Source organism: Apus apus, chromosome 4, assembly GCF_020740795.1.
Source record: "Apus apus isolate bApuApu2 chromosome 4, bApuApu2.pri.cur, whole genome shotgun sequence".
Classification (NCBI taxonomy): domain Eukaryota; kingdom Metazoa; phylum Chordata; class Aves; order Apodiformes; family Apodidae; genus Apus; species Apus apus.
Window position 1 is genome coordinate 28562089 of NC_067285.1, and position 21007 is coordinate 28583095.

Consider the following 21007-nt stretch of genomic DNA (forward strand, 5'->3'; position numbering starts at 1 on the left):
AAGGCTAATATTGACTGTCCTTTTGTGTTTTTCACTTTCCTGGTAATATTTGTGTTTGTTAACCAATTTTGATCAAACTTTGAGGGGTAAGGAGAGATTTCAAAGATACAAAGCTATTTCAAGCATCATGAAAAATGGTGGTGTGAGAAAACGAGTTGAATTGATTCATCTGTTCCCTTACCTGTCTCTTGTCTGCATGCTGGTAAAAGTCATGCAGTTACATCTAGGTCCATATAATCCGTTTTCCAAGGCAGCAGCAAGCTGACTAGCCAGCACACGTTGCTGCGCGTGATCTGCCATGTGTACTGTCTGCTGCCCAGTCAAACAGGTTGGTGTTGAGGAGACTGCAGGGGGTGGTGGTTGAGTTGTGGGGCAACAAGTTTTGTTTGTTCTGTGAGGCCCAGATCTGCTCAGGACAGAAATTTACATTGAGTCATTGTTCTTGCAGCTGAAGAGACTGCTCTGTGCCCAAGGTACCTTGAAAATAGCAAATAAGGTACTGCAGCTGTCTCACAGACTTGTTAACAAAAGCGTGTAGTGTTTGACTGTAGGCAGTTAATGTTAGACTGCAAAGTGCATTCTGTGTAGTCCCCATTCCCCAGCATTTACTCTCTGCTTCTTTCTCCCCAGATACTTGCAGATGGTTTCTAGTGTTCTCTGCCTGTACCTCCTTTCACTAGTAGGAAAACTTTGTGTTAATTATTTACTGAACTATTTCTCTTGCTAGGTCTTATTTCTTTGCCTGGCCACTCTGGACTGTAGTGGCCTATTGTAGCTCTAGGAAATGTAGCTGCCTTTTGCCTGTTCCTTTTGATCTCTTAATGCTTATTTCTGGGTCCTTGGGATCATACTCACTTATTTCACAGAGAACTGCCTTGTTCGGGGGTTGGACTAGATGATCTTTCGAGGTCCCTTCCAACCCCTATGATTCTATGATTCTATGATACTTAAGGATTATGTTGGACATTGCCTGTCACAGCTCTCTGTACCTGGTACCAGTAACTTCCCCCTTATGTGTACTTGTCCTTACTGGAGGTGAGAAAGAAGCAAGGAATGTGTTCCACACCATTTCAAGCAGGGGGGGACACTCAAAGGTCAGGTTTAGAATTACTCATATTCTTGCATTTTTAAAACCTTTATGCATTTGTATCTGTGTTTCTTTGCTGTTTTGGATACAATATAAGGTGACTACAACCACTTACCAATTGTGGAGATAAATTGCCAGATGGTCTCTTTATTGGTTCTTCTAGCAATTTTTTTCTTATTTCCTCACCAGTCCAGAAGTAATGTTTTTTGAGCCAGGTGAACAAGAGATCCCTTAGTGTCTCCTATTCATGTTTACTGCCTGTGCTACAAGGCAGCTTGACTTGGTACCAGAGGCCCTTCTTAACTAGTCTAGTATGTCTTTTGCTCTGGAAAAATCTATTGGCCTTCACTTTTTTGTTCTTTAAGACCTTATATAATTAAAGATTGAAGGTAAAAAGCATATTGTAGTTTGTCTTTCAAACTACATTCATTTTAAAATGCTTACTATATGGATGGCATACAATTATTTTTTTAAAAAAGTGATTATTTTCAGTACAACAGTTTCTGAAAGCCTTTCATGTTTTCTTTGACCTTTCATCATTCCAACAAGTCTGTAATTATGTGGTGTCTTTTATTATTACTGTGATCAAACGAAATATTTTGTGGGTGGGGTGATATTTCTTCCATTTCTCATGTACAGTGAAGAAACAGTAACGCTTCTGAGGGCTATTTGGGAGCATGTGTTCAGGTGGACATTAGTTTCTTAAGAAGAAAAACATTTTTAAATAAGAGTGAGGTGTATTATAGCTACTTAGTGAAAGAATAAAGTTGAAATCTGACAAATCCTATTGTCAAAATTATCAAAGGTGTCCAACTGAAGAATATTTCTAAAGAAAATTAATTGATCATTAAAAAAAAAGTAAATCTAGAGTTGCATTTTTCCCTTTGTACATGATCTTAAAAACGAGAAGACAAGGGGTAGTCCCACTATAGCTAATCATGGTAACCAGAAGGCATTTTCTGTTTTGTTGGATGTGTAGAATAGCGTTTGTTTAATCTAATAAGTGAGTGCTTATATTAAATATGTAGTATTCTCTTTTTGTATCTTTCTAGTCTAAATTATACAGTAAGGTTCATGCATCTGCTTAGTCTTTAAGGGTTTATTGCTGAAAAAAGCAAAGGTTTATTACTGGAAAAGCAGTGGTATTCTCAGAATTCGGTTACATTCCCACTGTTTGAACATTTTTGTATATCTAGAGGTGCATAAACTAGTATTTCACATAAATTTAATATCTTGCAGTATATGAACTTGTTTTTTTTTGTCTCTAGTGGTGACTTTACAAATCTGACTCAGAATAATCATAACTTCCATGTTGTTTTGTGAAGTCTGTGTGTATCCCTGAGTGTGAAAACATACTGAAGTATTCTGTAGGAAAGAGTAGATGTTTCTTCTTTTTTTTTTTTTTTCAATTAATCAGCAATAATTAACACATCCCTATCTTGCTAGTGACAAACTAGAGTATAAAATAGAGATACAGATGTGTGTGCAAATGTGTGGGTCTTTTTCTTTATCAGTTAACATTTAATTTAGACCTGCCAGTCATTTAAATTGCTTCTCTCATATTCTGGTAATTAAGTTCTAGAGATTTAAGCAGAAAACAAATCTTGATTACTACAGAAGATTGTTATGGTTCTTAGGAATATTGTGCTAGTATGTGGATGAAAAACACTCTGGTGGATTATATAGTTATATGCTGTTTCTGATCTGAAATTACATGGCAGATGTGTTCTGATGCTTGAGCCCCGAAAGGGCTTAATTGCAGTAGAAGTTGGGAGAAGCTGCATTACTCTTTTGAACTACAGAATATCTAACAATTAAAAGTTCATTCTCTTACAGAAAGCAGGGAGAAAATGCTACGTGTTTCCTACAGTCATACTTGTGTAATAGTTACTATAGATAAATATAATAATTTTTAAAATAAAGTTTACCAGAATTGCTAGTATTGTACACCTTTGGGCAATTAGCAAGTAATTTGCAGTGATTTCTGGTGGAGAAGCTTCAGTCTGACAGCTATTGACCAACTGAGGAAATGAAAAGAGTGGCTTGACAAAGTGTTCCTCTAAATGTCACTGCTCAATTTTCCACTACTGCTTCGGGTTTTAAAGCTAAACTTTCTCCCTGGTGGTTTGCTGGTTACATTTTCTGTCAGCCTTGCTTACTGTTAGAGATGAGAAAACCTCCCTGCTGCAGTTACGAAGACTTTCTGAAGTACTGGGTGATTTTAAAATTTTGTTATCTGATAGGTGTAAATAAAGGAGGAGATCAACTGCCATTTATTTGCTATGTAACATTTTTATGCTGTGTTAAATTACTAGCTGAGAGTGAAAAATGAGAATTACGATTTTGTTGATACTTGTAGTCTTTTCAGAGAACTTGGAATTCTAAGTTGGTTTTATTCATGTACTTAAAACAATGTACAGCTTGCACAAAGGCAACAGAAATCCTACTGGGGTACAGAAGGAGCTGTCAAGGGGCATTGGGTGTTTGAAAGAATTTCTTACACATATAATAAACCACCAATAAAACTGTTTGACTGGGATAGAATGGATTTGGTTTTTATTAGTCAGGTGAGCTGACTGGAGAAAGTGATTTTACTGACATTTACAGGATAAGAGAAAAAAGGAATTCAGTACTGGAAGGACTAGATGTATGTATGGGGATATGACCTTACCCCTGTCTGATCAAATGTTACTAATATGCAGGGGTACTAATGTCTTGAAGTACCTCTTTGTTTCTGGTGGTGGAGATTGGCATTGAGGAGTTAAAAGCTACCTCAGTTTCATAATTTTTTTACTGACTGAGCTGGAGAAGAGCAGGCAGGTTGGGTAAGTGGGAAATTGAAGTTGAAAATAGGAGCCACTCTAGGAAATAAAAAGTGTAACAACCTCAGTACAGCAAGTCCAGAAAAAATGAAAAGGAGAAAACAAATGTGAAGCAGGATTGTTCTTATTGCAATGTATCTCTCAACTGATGCTTCAGTTTGTCCAAATGAGGCTGTTGCAATAATAGAGTAGAAAATTTTGTTCCCTTAATAGGTCACAGATGACTAGATGGGACTGTGATGCTTGCTTAAAGTCCTACAAATATTAGGCTAAGTTTAGCACATTCTAAAATATCATAGAACAATTTGAAGAATAGTTTTTCACTGTATTTAACTACATCATTAAAATTACTATTTTCATTAAGAATGAATTTTAGTTGTCTGTTTAGATTTATTATTAATTAAACTATCTAATGCATATTAGAAGAAGTTGTGTTGTTTTTTTTAAAATTAAAGCAGCACTGTAGTTGATGTTAGTGTCATAAGGATCATCTTTCTTACATCACCTTGTAGATGATGGCTTTAGCTCTTGTTTACTGACAGTACCTTCTTGGCAAGAGACTGAAAGTAAAGTGGTTTCAACTGCTAAACACTGCTTCAGAACTGATGAATGAACAGAAGAATTCAGGAAGTATGTTTTAGATGAAATATTCTTTCAGTGAAAGACATAAGTGTGCACTCAGTGAATGTCTTTTTGCTGATTAAAAATCTGGAGTTTTAAGGTAACATGTGAAAGTGTGTCTTACAGTGTAGTAATGATTTTTGGGATATGCTAGTAGAAGAATGTAACAAACTTCTTTAGAATAATGTTTCTTTAGGGACAGATTCCTTGGTAATTTTTTCCAATTTTTGTCAGTGTTATTTGTGTGTTCAAGTTATATCTATTTCTGTATGTCTTTGGCATCTTCCGTCTGTTTCCAGGCTGATGTGTTCATAATTTTTTCTGCTTGAGAGTACAGATTGTAGCTAAGATGATAATGATTCAAGCTAAGACAATGCAAAATAAAGTTTTATCTTTCTTAAAAGAGATTCCTGAGTGATTTGACTCTTGGGTTTTCTATTCCTTCCCTGAGAAGATGAGAATTTATTTGGTTCTGGTATGAAATACAGCTCTTAAAAATCCGTTATTTCCTTAGGATGAGAGAACTATTCCCTTTCCAGATATGCATACTGCACCTTCTTCCTAACAATTCAAGAAAGTGGTTTTTAGTCAGTAAAGACAGGTGTACTTTAAATGTACTTATTTTAGATGTTGCTTAGTCTTTATTAATTCAAGTAAATATGCACTTAGATATGGAACAAGACTGGTGAGACTGCAAAATAGTGTATTTTACTGGAAAGTCTGAGAAGTTTGAGTTTAATTTGCAGGTTTTCATGCCTAAGTATTATGGTGGTCTTCCGTTGCACGCTAATGTTAAGCGTGAGGGGAAGAAACATACTGTACACTGTCAAACTCACTCTTTGATTACAAATTAATTTTGGTTGAGACTGAAATGGGAGTAACAAGATTTCTTGTATAACATATTGATACTAAGGAAGATTAAACAAGATTCCATCATTGAGGTGACTAGAACTGATGTTCTTTGGGGAATTTAATTTTGCATTTCCTATGTTCTGTGAAGAGCTTTTTTATTTCTAGTTGAATATGTAAACTTCTATGACAGACCTCAACTGGGCTCCCAGAAAAGATTTGGTTTGTGAGATTTTGCTTGTTCTGTCTCCCCAAGAAATTTCCACTTGGATTAAACTAATTTCCTTCAAGATTTGACTTGGCGGTAGTTTCTTTTGCTTGAACTTTCTGCTTGCACCTTATAGTTCTTTTATAAACCATATGTGCAAGGGTGGCATTTAGATGATGCTGTTTTAATTTGAAAGCAAAATAACAAAGTCCCTGAACCAGTAGCAGTGCTCACATTCCTCATCAGAAAGGCTGAAACCTTGTGGTCAGCACTATGAAACCTCTGTGTCTCTTGGGTAGCTGATAAAGTTTAATGCAGTCAGGGCTAGTGTTGAAGGCTGCTAAAGCCTTCATTGTACTGGTCAGTTGAGGCAGCATTTGCTGCATCATGAATTTGAACCTTAGGGGCTGCGTTCTGCTGGTGAAGCCTCCTTTGTTAGTGTAGCATTCTATGCCTGTGTCTCCTAAGGATTTTTTTTTCTAGTATTTTTTTTTCTACTCATCCCCATTGCTTCAGTTTCTCCAGTTTATCTTGTGTTACTTTTCTATGTGTCAGAATCTTCTGCATTCCAGTCAGACTTCTTACCTTGCTTCTCCTGGCCCAGGCAGACAGTACAGTAAGTGTTGATAGCAACACTGGGTCCTGTGTTTGGTTATAATGTCTCACAGCACAAATTTCTGCCCATCTTGTTTCCAGGAAGTAACACACTTGTGTTTCTGGTATCTTTGTGTGTCAGGTGCAACTACAGGGCAGATGCAATCTTTGTGAAACTCTGATGTCAAAACTACTGAGCTGCTGTTGGTATTTGGGGAAACCAAAGACAATGGTTTTCTTACCATTTTAGAGGACAACAGGCAGAAGACTTAGTAGTGTCTTTCCTGGCATTACTGTTGTGTGGATGCTGGTCAGCTGGAAACAAGTCTTAGATTTGTTCGCTTTGTCAGCGTAAGATTCAAGCCAGCAATGGGCTGGAGAAGAGTAAGACAAACTTCTGGCAGCAGTTTTTTTAAAAAGTTTCAAAAGTTGCATTTCAAAAGTGATTTAATTTAAAAATGTGGTGAGAACTGCTTTTCCTGTATTTCTTACAAAAGTTTGAATATTTTAATTTGAAGCAGCAAAATAAAATAACAGTTGCTGAAGTTTGTGCCGTTCTGTTCAGGGTCCATTGATCAAGACTTAGGATACAGTTTGTAATAGGGCCTGAGCATTTTAGTATCAGTATGTTAATGGATTGTGTTCACTGGTTCTAGTAGCTGTGCAGTTAACTGATAGACAATGAATTACAGGATCATTTTCGGCAAATGTACTTCATCGGTATGTTCTGCAGTGCTTTCTGATTTTCATTTCTTCTGTGATGTGCCTCACTACCCTCTAGTTCTTAGAATATCTGAAGGAGCACCTGTACCCTGCCTATGCATCCTCTTTCCTGACTGCAATAGGCTACTATAATGCATCTTTTAGTATTAAAAAATTAATGTATGCAAACTTAGCTAATTTGATTTATATGTGTTTTGTGTTTCCAATATTACCTGTTCTTTTCAAGGTGCATGCCAAAGTAAAAAGTACTTAAAGTAGGACATCTGAAACAAATAGGGCACCAAAATCTACATGCCAAAACTTTCATTTGAAACACCACTGTAGTTGCAATTGCTTGACGGGAACTAGGATTGTGGAGGGGTTTATATTACAATAAAATACAAGACTTATAACCTATGCGTTAGAAGGAATTTTTTCTTATATAGTTAGAAAATGCTTTGTAATTGCTGTTTATTTACTGCAAGTCAGTTGTGTGAAACATTGAATGGTGATTGACTTCACTAAAATGTTCATTGCAGATTTTTTTTCTCCTTTTGTGTAGGTTGTATAGATTAATAAGTAGTTTTAATGAATAAAAAGTAAGATTTTGTTACTGCAAAAAAAAAGAAACTGGAAGGCTTTAAAAGTATATCTGCATAAACCAGGAGGGTAAGACCTCTTTAATGTTGTGGCGGTTTTTTTTGGTCATTGAACACAGAATGTTTGCTGTTAGTGTGACTCTTCAAAGTTGCCCTGCAAGGGTGATTATTTTTTTCATAATGGTTTCTAGTGATAAATTTATCTTTTCTTGTAGATAAAATACAGAATTTGAATGAAAATAATGAGAAGAACAGTCATTTCATCTATGAGAATGTGGAAGACAGTAACAAAACCAATGCTGAAACTATAGATGCTGCTGGATGCAACTTTGAAGCAAAGGACTTGCCTGATTCTTGGGACTCCCACACTGGAAAAACAGCAGACTCTTCATCAGAAGTATCTCAGACAAAGGGGCCATTAAGAACTCACTTGTATGTATGGGAGGATGAAACTGAAGACACCAGAACTGAAGAGTATGTGGTAGGTTTTGACAATGAACATCTCTCAGAGATGAAGAGCAAGGATGAGGAGTGTGATAAAGAAGATAATGAAAATGCAAAGGAAGCCATTAGTGAAGAACTTTTGCAAACTATTCCTAGGCCAAGCAACTGTAGGACATATTGTCGATCCAACAAAGCAAAACCACAAGGGGCAACAAATTTTGACAAGCTAATGGATGGCACTAGTCAGTCTTTATCCAAAGCAAACAGTGAGTCAAATGACAGCCTGAACCCCGCAAGAAAAGCTTCTTTAAGTAGTGGGACCAGTTTTAGAGGGACAGTTGGACGGACTAGAGACTACACAGTTCTTCATCCATCTTGCTTGTCAGTTTGTAATGTTACTATACAGGATACCATGGAACGAATCGATGAATTTACGACAGCAGCCCCTACTGACCTGGGAGAAGCTGGACGCTTGAGAAAAAAAGCAGACATTGCTACTACAAAAACGACAACCAGGTTTCGACCAAGCAATACCAAATCCAAAAAGGATGTCAAATTAGAATTTTTTGGGTTTGATGATCAAGATGAGGGAGGGGGAGATGAAGGTGCCTCTCGAAGTTCTGGGAGTTCCAATTACAAAATTAAGTACTTTGGGTTTGATGACTTGAGTGAAAGTGAGGATGAAGATGAAGAGTGGCAGATAGCAGAAAGGAAAGCTAACAAAAAGCGAAGTAGAGCTGCACCATCTCCTTCACTACAGTCAACCTCTGATGGCAATGAAAACTGTTCCCAGGATAACCAGCTCAGTACTAATGCAGGTAAGCAAAACTCTTCTGGAATGCATACCTAACATTTCAGTATAGTTCAGTTCACCTTTGTATTTTGTTCATTTTGCAATATAGGTAGGAGATTGTTGAATGGTAGTACTGATTTGGAAATCTAAAAGTTAAATTTTATTGTTTCTGCTGTGGTCCTGCCTGGTGTTTCATAGCTATCTTGAAGCCTGCTTTATACCCCTTGATGTCTTGCCAGAGGTGGAGCTTTTTCTTTTTGAACAGAAGTTTCTTAACTATTTGATCTGTTCAGCATACAGTTCCTCTGCCTAGAAGGTAGATAGTTTCCAACAGAAGCTCCACATCGATTCAGAATTATGGAGCTGACTACATAAATTTAAGAGTAGCCCTTAGAGATGTGAAATATCTGTGGGTGTTGTGCTTTTGAATGTTTTCGTAGACCGTTTGGAGCTTTCTCAAATTTTAACTTACCTGAGGAGGCAGAGCTTGAGGGAGAGGCTGTGAGAACACGTGGAGTGCTAGTCAGATGACTGGCTTTGGCTGTGCCTCTGCACATTGATGTATTTCTGCTTTTGCTTCCAGTTTTCAGGTATCTCCATCTTCTGTATAGGTGGTACATTTGTGTGTGTGTGTACACACAGATGTGAGAAAAACTGTTCAGGCAGAATTTGCTGAGCAGGTTCTGGTGTTTGCTTTTGAAAAATTAGACTGGCTTGGTGGTTGGCTGGTTCCCATATAAAGACTTGGATCAAGCTTGAGATGTGTTGGTGAAGAAGAAAAGGAGTGACTTTGAAAGATTTCTTTTATCTTTTTTTTTAAGTCTCATGGCAAATAATTGTGGAGTTTGGAATAAGTACTTCAAAACACTGCTGCTGTTCTAGGGAATTTTTTAGTCCTTTTATTTTGGAGCATGAAGCATGAGAAGTTTTTATCAATTCACTAAAGTTATTACATTTTTAAGACTTTGGCAAGTTTGATCATTTTTCTGTTCTAATTATAGTTGTCACTAAACCCAGAATTGTCTGTAAGCCTTTTAATCGAAGGTAAACGTAACATCTAGATTATTTTTGTGAATTCTAGAAGAAGCAGATTGATACTAATGTTATATGAGACAATTGTGTTTCCAAACAAACAAAAAAAACCTTAATTTGTTTTCATAAAACCTAATTATGATGAAACAATTGTGGTCCAGCCTCTTTGGAAAATGAGTTTAACTTACAGGGCTGCTAAAGAAATACTCCATCTGTGTCCCTTTCTCTGAGTCTTTTGTTCAGCCATTTATTCCAAGAAAAAATTCCTTATACAGTTAATGTAGCTGAGGTAGTGATCCATCAAATAATCCTTTCAGCTGCTGTTCTCTGGAGTCTCAAAATATCTCCAGTTTGCATTCAGCACTACGTTCACTCAGGAGGCCATTATACTCTGAGGTATCACAGATTATTTCTCTAAAATATTTTTTGTAGGAAATTCCTGTGGCACAGGTAGGTTAAAATTTGTTTCTTAAATACACTTCTCCACTTGTCAAATAAGAGCTATCTCAGTGCCTCTGCTGAGAGATACTCCCCCATTACTTTGCATCTTCTTTGCTTGTTTGATTCCTGTTTTGTGCTATTGTAGCCAGGTGAGATTTTGCTTTCGTTTTTTTTCCTGATCACTGAAAGGGTGATGTGAAATTACTGCCCTAAATTGCAGACCATTCCCTATTTCAGTCCTGTAATAAAAATAATGAAGATAGGGTGTGGTGTGTTGCCCTAAAGTTTGTAGGATTCCTTGATATATTTCATGCCGTCTTCTCTCAGACCTTTGAAAGCCTTGGGCATCATGATCACTCAGAACATCAGTATTAAGATCTTTAAATAAAATGATGCTGAGAATTTGTCAAGGATTTCTGAATCTAAGCCAGAAGTTGCAATAAAGTATGTGACATTGCTGTGAGGGGCCATCTTTACATACTGAAAAAAGTGACTTCTGCATCCAGGGAAAATGCTACTTTCTAATCCAAACCTCAGAAAAAGCTTTTAGAACATCTTGCACAGTAAAGTCCTTTCCTGAAGTTACAAACAGTACTGAGAGATACTAATGCTACCGGAGTCCTGTGTGTGCTGTTTTTTGTATAAGTGAATAAATCCACAGATAAAAATCTAGTGTTCCTGTTCCCAGGTTGCCCAGAAATTCCCAAGACTGATTTTGACGTTCTGTGTGTAAGGAATGTTAGATGGCATAGTCAGTTTTGCAATATAGATTATGCTTTCCGTTACAGTCTTGCAATTTTTTCCCCATAATACTGACTTGGTTATTTACCATAATGCAGGCCTATTTTTGAGACATTTTAGAATCTTTGTGTAAAACATTATGCAGAGATTTTAGAACTCAACTGGAAATGGATTATTCTTTCCACTCTAGTTTACAGTTTGGGTAAAGTAAGTTTAATAATACATATTTAAATGTTTCTGCAATTGGAATTGAAGGAAGCACCAAAAACTGGATGGACAACATTGTTAGTACAGAAAAAAAATGCAAAATAGGTACATTCAATTTTGGTTACACTTTCACTGAAATGTCTTTTCTGTTGTTCACTGGTACAATAGGCTTGCCTGCGGAAATAAATGGTGAACAAAAGTCAAACAAAATTTCACATAATAGTCCAGCGTTCAAATTCCGAGACACTGTTCAGACTTTTCTTTTTAATAAAGATACTTACAACTTTATGAGCATGAGATTCTTGGTAAAGCTTCAAGTTCTAGTTAATGCTGCCTTTTTTTTTTTTTTACCACTGCAGTCTAAAATTCTTTCATTAAGTCTGTATAGCAGTCCAATGAAGCAAAAGCCTCCTTTTGACTCCTGGGCCCCCCAGGTGTAGTCTGCCGGAGTGCCAGGGGCTAAAAGTACTGATGAGACTTTACTAGATCCAAAACAGTTCTTGTATCATTTCACTGGCCGGAGTACAGGATGACTCCAGTAAGGAGAAACTTTTGATACCAGAGGGGAGTCGTATCAAAGACAAATCGGAACTAATGGCAAAGAAAAGTAATGCTTAACCGAAAATAACTTTCAGCTTCAGTTTTGAAGAGCAAACCTTTATCTTTGGGATGATGTTATATTTCTGCAAATAACTGCTGTCAGTTTGCTTCTGTCTTTTTCTAAAGGTTCTGCCATGGTTGTCAGTAGCTTGGGTGGGTCACTAAAGTTTCTAATGTATTTAACTTCTGAACTTTTAGTCTCCAAGTACTTTCTTTCCCACCTGTTCATCTGGGATACCTGGGACTATGTTAGTGCTTATTTTACTCAATTTCATTTTGGCTAATGACAATAAAATTATTCCAAAAAATGACAGGCATAAAAGAAAAACAGAAAATGCTGACTAAAGTGGAACATTTCCATATTTCTATGTAGATTGACATAAACAGGATAGAGCCAATGGCCTGAAACCTTCTACTAAGGGAAGGTAGAAAGATCTGCCCTCTCTAACACGTGTTTTATTTGGTTCATCTCTTTCACTATATATCCCATAAGCACTATAGTAATGATGAACTACAGTATTCTTTATTTAAATTATGGTAGCAGTTATCCTGTTATTGTACTGTAAATATTTCAGCTTAGTCTTCTGCTTTGTAAATCAGTTCTGATATATAACTAAACCCTTGTGTCATGAATTAGTTTTTAGTGATCAAGATGAGGTTCCTATAACCTTTTTTGGATAATAGCTTTTATATATCAACATCTAGTACTCAATTCATTTTTGTGAGTGAGCTTGCCCAGTTTTTTCATCTTCATTTGCCCCTCATCAAAAATTTAATCACCTTCATTAAGTAAATATTTTTATTCAGTTAAGAGTGCCTAAGAGTCCTGTTTTAACTCCAAAATCTTGGGCAGAATTACATTCGAGCACTAAAGCAAAAAGAGGTTGTTTTTCCTCAGGAAATTTACTGCAGTGCTGCTTTCTAGTTGGTCATTGGAAATCTTTCCAGTTTGAGCTGAAACAGGCAAATTATCTCAGAGATTACAAGTGTTTTGCAAATGGTTGGATAGAGGAGAAGAATGTTCATATGAGGGAGAGACAGTGGAAAATCAGCTTCATTAAGTGTCACTGCTGTGTACCAAACTACTTGTGTCTTTGGCTAGCTAAGTTAATGTTAAAAGACTTTCCTCCCTCACTCTATTTAGTTTAGATTTTAAAATCTGGTAAGAGGAATGTAGAGTTACTCTAGGATACCTAGAAGGACTCATCAACAGCATTACTCTAATAAAAGCATTTTAGATAAACTTGCAAAACTAATAAGTATCGGATATGCTAGCAACATCAAAAATGTGAAATTGTCCTGTTGCAAGTAGGAGTTGAAATGTTTTTATCAGGAAGCTTCTTTGAACTTTAAATGGAATAGTTAAAGATCATAGGAGTGGAAGTCAAAGACACTCAGATTATTGTAAATTTGTGGTTTAGTTGATACAGAGAACTATAGTAATTATTAACCACAATACCAGCTCCAAGTCTCAGTGCAAGGCACAAATTATTGTCCTGACTTGGTGGGTGAAAACACATCTGTTCCTTCTTGAGTGACTTAGATGTTTGTAGTTACTGTAGTCAGTGAGTTTTTAGCTTTTAATCTACAATAGGAGTGCCCAGTTCTGTTAATCTGATTTTCTTCAGGAGTGACATTCCGGGGCTTCTTCAGAAGTATTCCAGGATTTGTAAGGATGTGTTTCAAAGCAAATTTTTTTTTTACTTCTCTCAATGATAAGTTCGAGTGAAGGACTAATTTAACTTTTATATAAATTTGGAAATGGTTTAATGAGTTAATGAGACTAATTTTATCAAAATGTCGATTAAATCAGTTATTTTCTGGGGGTTTGTTCATGTCTTCTTAAGCTCTTGTGCTGACATTGTACAGCTAAGGGGAAAACCAGTGGGCTGGGATATGAGAAACTGGTTCTGGGAGGTGCCTTGCAGTGGGCATCCTGTCTGCCCTGGTGCTGCCAAGCCTACTGAAGTTTATTGCAATTTAATAAGCTTTTGAGCCTTATTTTAAGAATACTTACTTACCTGAGACTAGGTAAGTTTTGTGTCCTTGCAAGTGATGTTAGAAATGCACTTACCTGATTGCCTCCTTATCCAGGTACTTGGCCAGTCCTGTTCACTGGATGCAACTGCACTTGGGATTAGAGTAACCAATCCAACCTGCTTGTTTTTGCAGTGCAGTTTTCAAAAAACAGCAGCAGCTCTGAAATAGATTAGTGTTCTGAACTGTTTATCAGATTAAACAGTGCTTTTCTGTGCCTGTCTTTATTTCTGTTTTGAAAAGTGTGGTTACTTATGGTTTGTGCCAAGGAAAAGAACATAAGCTGGTCTCCAAGAGATAATGCTTCAAATATAACATGAGTTTAAAGGGAAGGGGAAAAAAAAGGAGGTTTTAATTAGATCTGTGTGTGCATTGAAGATTTACAGTCCAAAACTGAGTATTAGAACAACTACTAAGGCAAGTGTTGAATACACTGAAAGGCCATTCTAGTGGTTCTTCCTAGGTGGCTCCTTTCTGAGCTGATAACTGTATTTTTGAAAAATAATACTTATAGCAGAATAATCAAAAGTAAACATGCAGCCTTCGTGAGAAGTGAAGTGGGATCAATTCTTCAGGGTTGTAATGGTAGTGGGAAGTCTTCTAAATCTCAATCTTATACTTTTGGGGAACCCCATCTACTGTTTAATTCATCTGTTGCTCAGAGTTGTAGCTGTAAGCTGTAAGTAAGCACATGTAAGAGGTAAGCTTCAGGAACTCACATGAGTATAAAATGGGAAATAATAACATGAAGCTTACACAGTGGGCAAGAGATGCTATAATAATTGTGACCGTGTCACTTGTAACGTATCTTTTATGTATGGTGAAAGTCCAGTCAGTAAACCTGAGCTCCATCCAGAACAGTTTGTCTTCAGAGCTGATTTTTCTGATGAAGATTATTATATAATTTCAGAAGCTGTACGTGTGGAAACATCAGGTGCAAGCAATGCTGTAGCAGTTCAACAGCTTTCAATGTGGTTGTTTCATATCTATATTTACGTTTTACAGATCTTCTAGAGTTTTCAGAGGATGCATCTGGTGTGCCTGAAGGCAATAAGAAATCCACAAATAAACAAGGTGATAAATCTAAGGAAAACACCAGGAAGATTTTTAGTGGGCCAAAGCGGGTGAGTAATAATACTTAGACCAAGACCAAGTTCTTATTTTAATGCATTCTTCAGAATTGCAGTTTTTTCCTATATATATAACAGGGCTTTTGTCCCAGTTTATATCTGCACTTGGAATAATTTCCTGGCTTTTGAGACTATGTCTGGAAAAGTAAAACCTTCAAGTGCAAAATTTTTTTAGGGATCACCAGGAATTTCTCTTTTCAAATGCAAATCTGGGGTTGCACAATGGTAAAATACAACCTGGGTACATTCTCTTCTAGGTGATTGTTAAAGCAAAGCACCGTTAAATGCTGTGCGATTTGTTTCGGTTTTGGTTTTTCTTTGTTAGCTCTCCCAATAAACATTTATCATATAACAGGACTGCACATTTCTGCAAGCTTCAAATTTGTAATTGGTGTAGTCTTTATAAGGACAAGTGCATTTTAGCATGTGGAAAAGTGTAATTTCCTTTTTAGTTATAAAAAGAAAAGCAAGACCATATCCCACTCCCTCTATATAGCTATGAATGGGCTACGAATTTGCCCTTTCATACTGTCAGTTGAGCTTATTCATTTTGTTGATGCTAAGTGTGGTTTATTTTGCCTGTTATTACAGGTTGCTTAGTATTTTGAAGCTTCTAAAAATGTGCACACAGCAAAAGTTGTGTTTTGCTATTAGGTGAAAGATTGCAATAGTGGGATAATCACTGTTAAATTAAATTTTTATGACTGGGTTGTCCAGGATGCTTAAGGCCTTTTCATTTGTTTTTGCATAACACATTCCCATTGTCTGGTGAAGAGAGTAGCTGTCTCACTGTCCTGGCAATCCAGAACTGATGTAATGAGAGAGAGGGAACTGGAGAGGGAAATGCACTTGTGTATTTCTTCTTCTCCTTTGAGTTCCATAAGGTTTGCAAGGCTCAGCAGTTGCATGTTAAAATCCAAACTTCCACGTGTATTCATAATGTGTTCAGCAGTCTTAACAGTTCTAAGAAATTTTTAAAAATTATTTTATTTTTCATGAACAATTCTAATGATTAAATCACACTCCAAGATTTCTTACAAAGGTGGCCAATTGCTTGTGTTGTTCAATAGCTTCACTTGAAGTCACTCTTTAAAGCTTCTGTGGTCTTCCAGAGCCTGAAGTTTTATCATATCCCCAGCTGTGTTGATACATAATAATTTCCCATTTTAAAATGTGAATTTCTGGGTGGAGTAGGGAGGACAAGTTTATTTTTTTTATTTCTCAAAACATGCAAGGAAGTCTTTTCATTTGGGGACACATATGATCAGCAACTACTTTCAGTTGTAACAACGCCTTTTTGAAAAGAATTTCTGCTTCTTGTTGCTTCGTGACTTTGGACAGAATGGGGAGTTCTTTGCTGCTAACTCTTGCTTCTGGAGTTTGAAGTCAGGCTATTGGTAAGTGAGGAGGGTCTTTTCAGAACTGAAATAGTATCTCTTGAAGAGCAGAGTACCTCAGTTTCTGCTGACTAAATAATTTTTTAAAAATCATCTTCCTAACAGTGAACATGTTGCAGTAGACTGAGAAACAAGTACAGGGAATGTAAATGTAATTGTACCTTTTTTGCTGTATTTTTTTAGCAGCATGAAACAGCTGTGGGTCTTCTGGTAAATGTATTTTTTTTTTTTAGATATGTAAATACATACCTCAAACACTCTTCTGTAGTAGCATTTTATGTTTGTTGTTTGTTTTTTGTACTTGAGATACTTGAGGCTTTATATGAAAACTGTTTTAATTGATTTTGGATGTATATAATGGAATTATGTGGGGGGGAAAGCCTACAGCAATATCATACTATATAAGCAAAAATGGTTTCAACTCTAGAAAATTCTCAGTTGGAAATAATCTCAATTCCAGTGGAAAAGATGAGAACGAGCCTTTTTGACCCAGTAGTGAAATAACTGACGTCAAAGTAGGAATTGCTGTAATTGCAACTCGATTTTAAACTTCAGTGTTGTCTATTCTTAAGGCTGTTCATGGAGTTACTAAAAACGCTTGTAAAGCTTGTTCTGATGGTATTTAGAGATGCCATAGCTATCTTCCTAATTTATAGATATAGACTCTCAATTTCAGTTGCATCTTAAAGACTTTTTCTTTCTGGGAGTGAAAAAAATGCGCTGAAAGTACTAAGCTGACCATAGCTGCATGATCTGAAAAAACCAAACACCCTAAACTTCTGGAATTCTTGCACTGTCTCATCACTTTTTTTTTTCCCTAAAGTATTAATTTCTCCTGGTTGGTGATGTTAGAGGTATGGTACTTTGCATCACGGTGAGCGGAAAAGCAAACAATTCTGTTTCTCAAGAGGTAGCAGGTGGTATTGTTGAAACTTTAGTAGATTCAGCAGACTGAAGTATTTTTTCCAATTTGTAGTTAGCAGGACTCTTGCTGTATTTGTGCTTTTGAAACCTGACCATCGTACTTTAATGTTAAAGTCCAGTTCTTGAAACTTTGAGCGTAAGTGTAATAAAGGATTAGAGACATTATTGACTTAGTGTTTCTGAAACCTGCTTTTAACACATGCAGTCTCGCTGAAATCACTGACTATTCACACACACAATAGCAGTATAAAGGTTGCAGCAGCATGTGCATTATGATAGGTATGTGAAGTCTCAACCAGAATTCTGTTTTTAAGTGAATTAAGTCTCTATCCTGAGCCTGACTTACAGAGGGAATATTATGTTCTGTAGCAACATAATTATGTACTTACAGTACATAAATACTGGCATTAGTAGACTTGCAAATTACGGGTGTGAAGCATGTATGAGTAACATCTGCAAAAGTTTGTTTGCAGCTGCTTGCAATTTTAATTCAACCGGTTCAGTAACTCATGCTCTAGCATGTAAGTTTGGGAACTCTGTGGGGCTGTGATATGCCCACCTCCAGGTCCCTTTGAGTTGAGTTCCCCTTCTGCAGGTGAAACTTTTTCTCAGTTACCAGGCAAAACCCAGTGAGGTATACAAAAGCTTTTTTGTTGCTATGGTCCAAATCTACTCAGGCTTGAAAATAGGGACCATAAAAATTCTTTCCTGTGATTTCTTACTCCTGCCTCTTTCACCACAGAATTGGGCCAGAGTCAGTGAATGAGAGGGATCAGTTTTTGTTGAAATACTCTGGAACAGTTCCCAGTAGCGTTACACAGGCTATGGATATCTCTAAATAGGAAGCTGGAAGAAAAAACTTAGAAATGTAAGACAAAGAGAACTAGTATATCCCTAAGCATAATCTCCTGATTGATCAGTCCTAGAAGCTGATGACTGTGCCTGGTATTTTGTGCCAAAGCTATACTGTCAGTTCAGCATTTCTGTTGTCCAGGATGTCATTTAAGCACTACCAAATCCTTTGAACTGCAGATTTTTCTATGTCCCTCCTGCGCTTAAACTCGAAATGCGTGGTAGAGTGACCTGCAACTCTGTGCTGATCCTAGTTGTACCTGTACAACAGGAAGCCGACCTAGACAAGGTAAATACTGATCACCTTTCAATATTCCAAGGTAAGTAAGTAAATAGAGTTACAAATCATAGTTAAAAGGTGTGGGAGCTTTTTAACTTGAGAGGCCAGGGAGAGGGGGAAGATGACAATTCTTCTTGGTGCTCTTCCGTGCTAAGACATGGGAAGACTTACTTTGTTGCATGAAGGGGGATGAAGGAGATGTAACAGAAATACATCAGTGACTCTCTTAAGTAGACATACCCAAAAGCAGTCTCCATGTTGTGTTTTCTCAAAGTAATGTGACATTTCAAGGTATTAGTTGAGTGCTGTATCAGGATTGATTTTTTTTTTTTGATGCCTTAGAATAGGTGAACTTGAGAAATGAGTCTTTTGGAATTAGTATCTTAGATGTTGGTCTTTTTAAACTGTGTATATTTCATAAAGGTTCCATGCTAGTATTGACAGACTGCAATTTAGCCCCTGTAAAAGACTGAAGTTTTCTTGAGATCATAAAATGTAGACTTTTATGATTGGTAACATGAGGAAGAAAGTACTTGCTGTGTAGACAGTCTAGACTAATGATTCATGGATGACTGTTCAAACTGAAAACTAACCTGAATTGCTTAATGACTGCTGACTTCACTTAAAATTTGTTTCCCTTAACTACTCACTTCTACAAGGAGAATTGTATGTTTATAAACAAATTTAAACTGGCTTAAATACTTTTTTTCTGTCCTCTTGTTTTGTGATGCGTGGAGAAATTTCTCTAAACTTTTGTTGAGGTCCTCTCAGTTTTGTGACTGTGTACATTTCCCCACATGTACGCAGTGAATGGGAAGAGCAACATCACAGCAGTCTGTTGGGCTTTTTTCTTGTTGTGCATACTTTTGTACAGGAAAATGTATGGAAAATTTTTTTGCCACTGACTTAATTATCATAGTCATTCCCTTGGGCCGTTCACGCAAGTACTTGACCATGCAGGTCTCTGTGCAAAGCACTTCCCTTGTTTTCAACAGTGGCATTGCTTGGAAGTTATTCCACTAGTGTAGAATGCATTTGTCGAGAAAAAACTGCGACCTTCTTGTATTAGGCATTAAAAAACCACAACAAAAAGCCCCAAACCCAAGAAAACCCAGCCTACTGAAAGGGCAGGTTTTGCCTGAAAGACAAAAAATGCTGATAAAAGTATTTTGTGAAGCTGACTTTGCTCTCCTTTTGCCCCACCTGCTGACTTGTGCTCCCCTGCTCCTTCAGGTTCCCGAGGTTGTCTGTTAAACTAAATTGAGGAACCCATCTGTGTTTAAAAAATAACCCATTAAAGGGAAACATTTAACATAAATCTCAGCCTGGTTCACTGCGAGTCTGTAAGCAACTGTGTCCATTCAGTTGAGGGAACCAAAGAAGAGAGATGAAGTCATCTTAACCTGGTTAAGTCAACATTGCAACTGAGATGCTCACTAGACACAGCCAGTGTTAGCAGGATTACATGCGTTGCTTTGATCAAGTGACATTATAGACTTAGTCATGACAGTACTGTTGAATACGTGAATGAAATAATTGCTGAATTCAGACATGGCTTAGCTAACAGGCTGCTTCTGAACTCTGTGTCCCAAGATAAAAACTTGATCCAGTCATAACCCTGAGACTATTGCTTTTTATGTTTTATTCAAGCTTTACAAATAACTGCTGTATTTTGCGTCCAACAAGGTACAGAAATGTGTGCAAGATTTCAAAGTGTGTTTTTTTGGACAAATCAATTGGAGGGATGTGTTACATCATTACTATGTGAAGAGCACTCATTTCCAGTTACTAAGTGCTGAATCAGCACTTTTTTCTTCTGTGTAACTTCAATTGGATCTGCAGCTAGTCCATAGTTAATTGGTAAATTGCTTCTGGTATTTTGTCCTGTAGGCAGGTTTTTTCTAGGAGTAGGTTGTTTTCATGGAGTTGCCATGTTCCTGTTAAAAATTTTAAGTTCTGTGAGGAACTGTCATTCCTTGAAAATAAAGCTTATGTGTAGTCCTGTTGTTCTTCATAGGATTTGCTGTAATGTAAGTGAAAGAGTATAACCTATGAGATCTTACACAGGTTGATGTGAACTTTTTGCACTGGTACTTGGCGCTGACTGGAAGAAGTTAAAAATATCCGTTTGAAATAATTTCTGTGTCTAAGTTTACTTGAAGTCCAAGAGAAAATACTTGTACCGATCTTTTGCAAGTATTTTGAAATTGAAGCAGGAAACCAGACATGGCTCTTGGTTTGACATACTAATCCTACAGCTAATATGACAATGGTGTGTATGTGGGAGGCAAAAGAAACTAGGCTGTTCTGTGATACATAGTTTTCCACTTAGTTTGTATTATGCTTTACAGTAGATGTTTATCAAAGACATCCTGCAAGTAGCACTTATTTTTGCTTGCCTGCAAATGAATCTGCAGTTCCCCAAATAATTTTTTTTTAAGTTTAGGGGGTTTGTGGTTTTGTTTTTAATATTTTCAATTAATCTTCATTCAATCTATCTGAAGTGCAGAACCTCAGGTGGTTTTGGTTAATTATTTTTCACTAGCTTATTTTAAGTGAACAGTCCTGGAAGAGTAGCAGTGGAAGCATAATTCTACAGTTTTGCTGTATCAGTCATAGTCCTTCCCATACATTTAATGTGTATGCA

General features: G+C 36.8%; 1 protein-coding gene across 4 annotated transcripts in view; it reads left to right on the plus strand.

The window, feature by feature from the left end:
* Positions 1–21007, plus strand: part of WAPL (WAPL cohesin release factor) — a 141503-nt gene that overhangs the window by 85694 nt on the left and 34802 nt on the right. For all 4 annotated transcript variants that reach the window (XM_051617165.1, XM_051617166.1, XM_051617164.1 and 1 more), the window contains 2 exons: positions 7698–8744; positions 14783–14901. In XM_051617165.1, the coding sequence (XP_051473125.1) occupies positions 7698–8744; positions 14783–14901 (1166 nt within the window). The remainder of the gene's footprint in view (positions 1–7697; positions 8745–14782; positions 14902–21007) is intronic.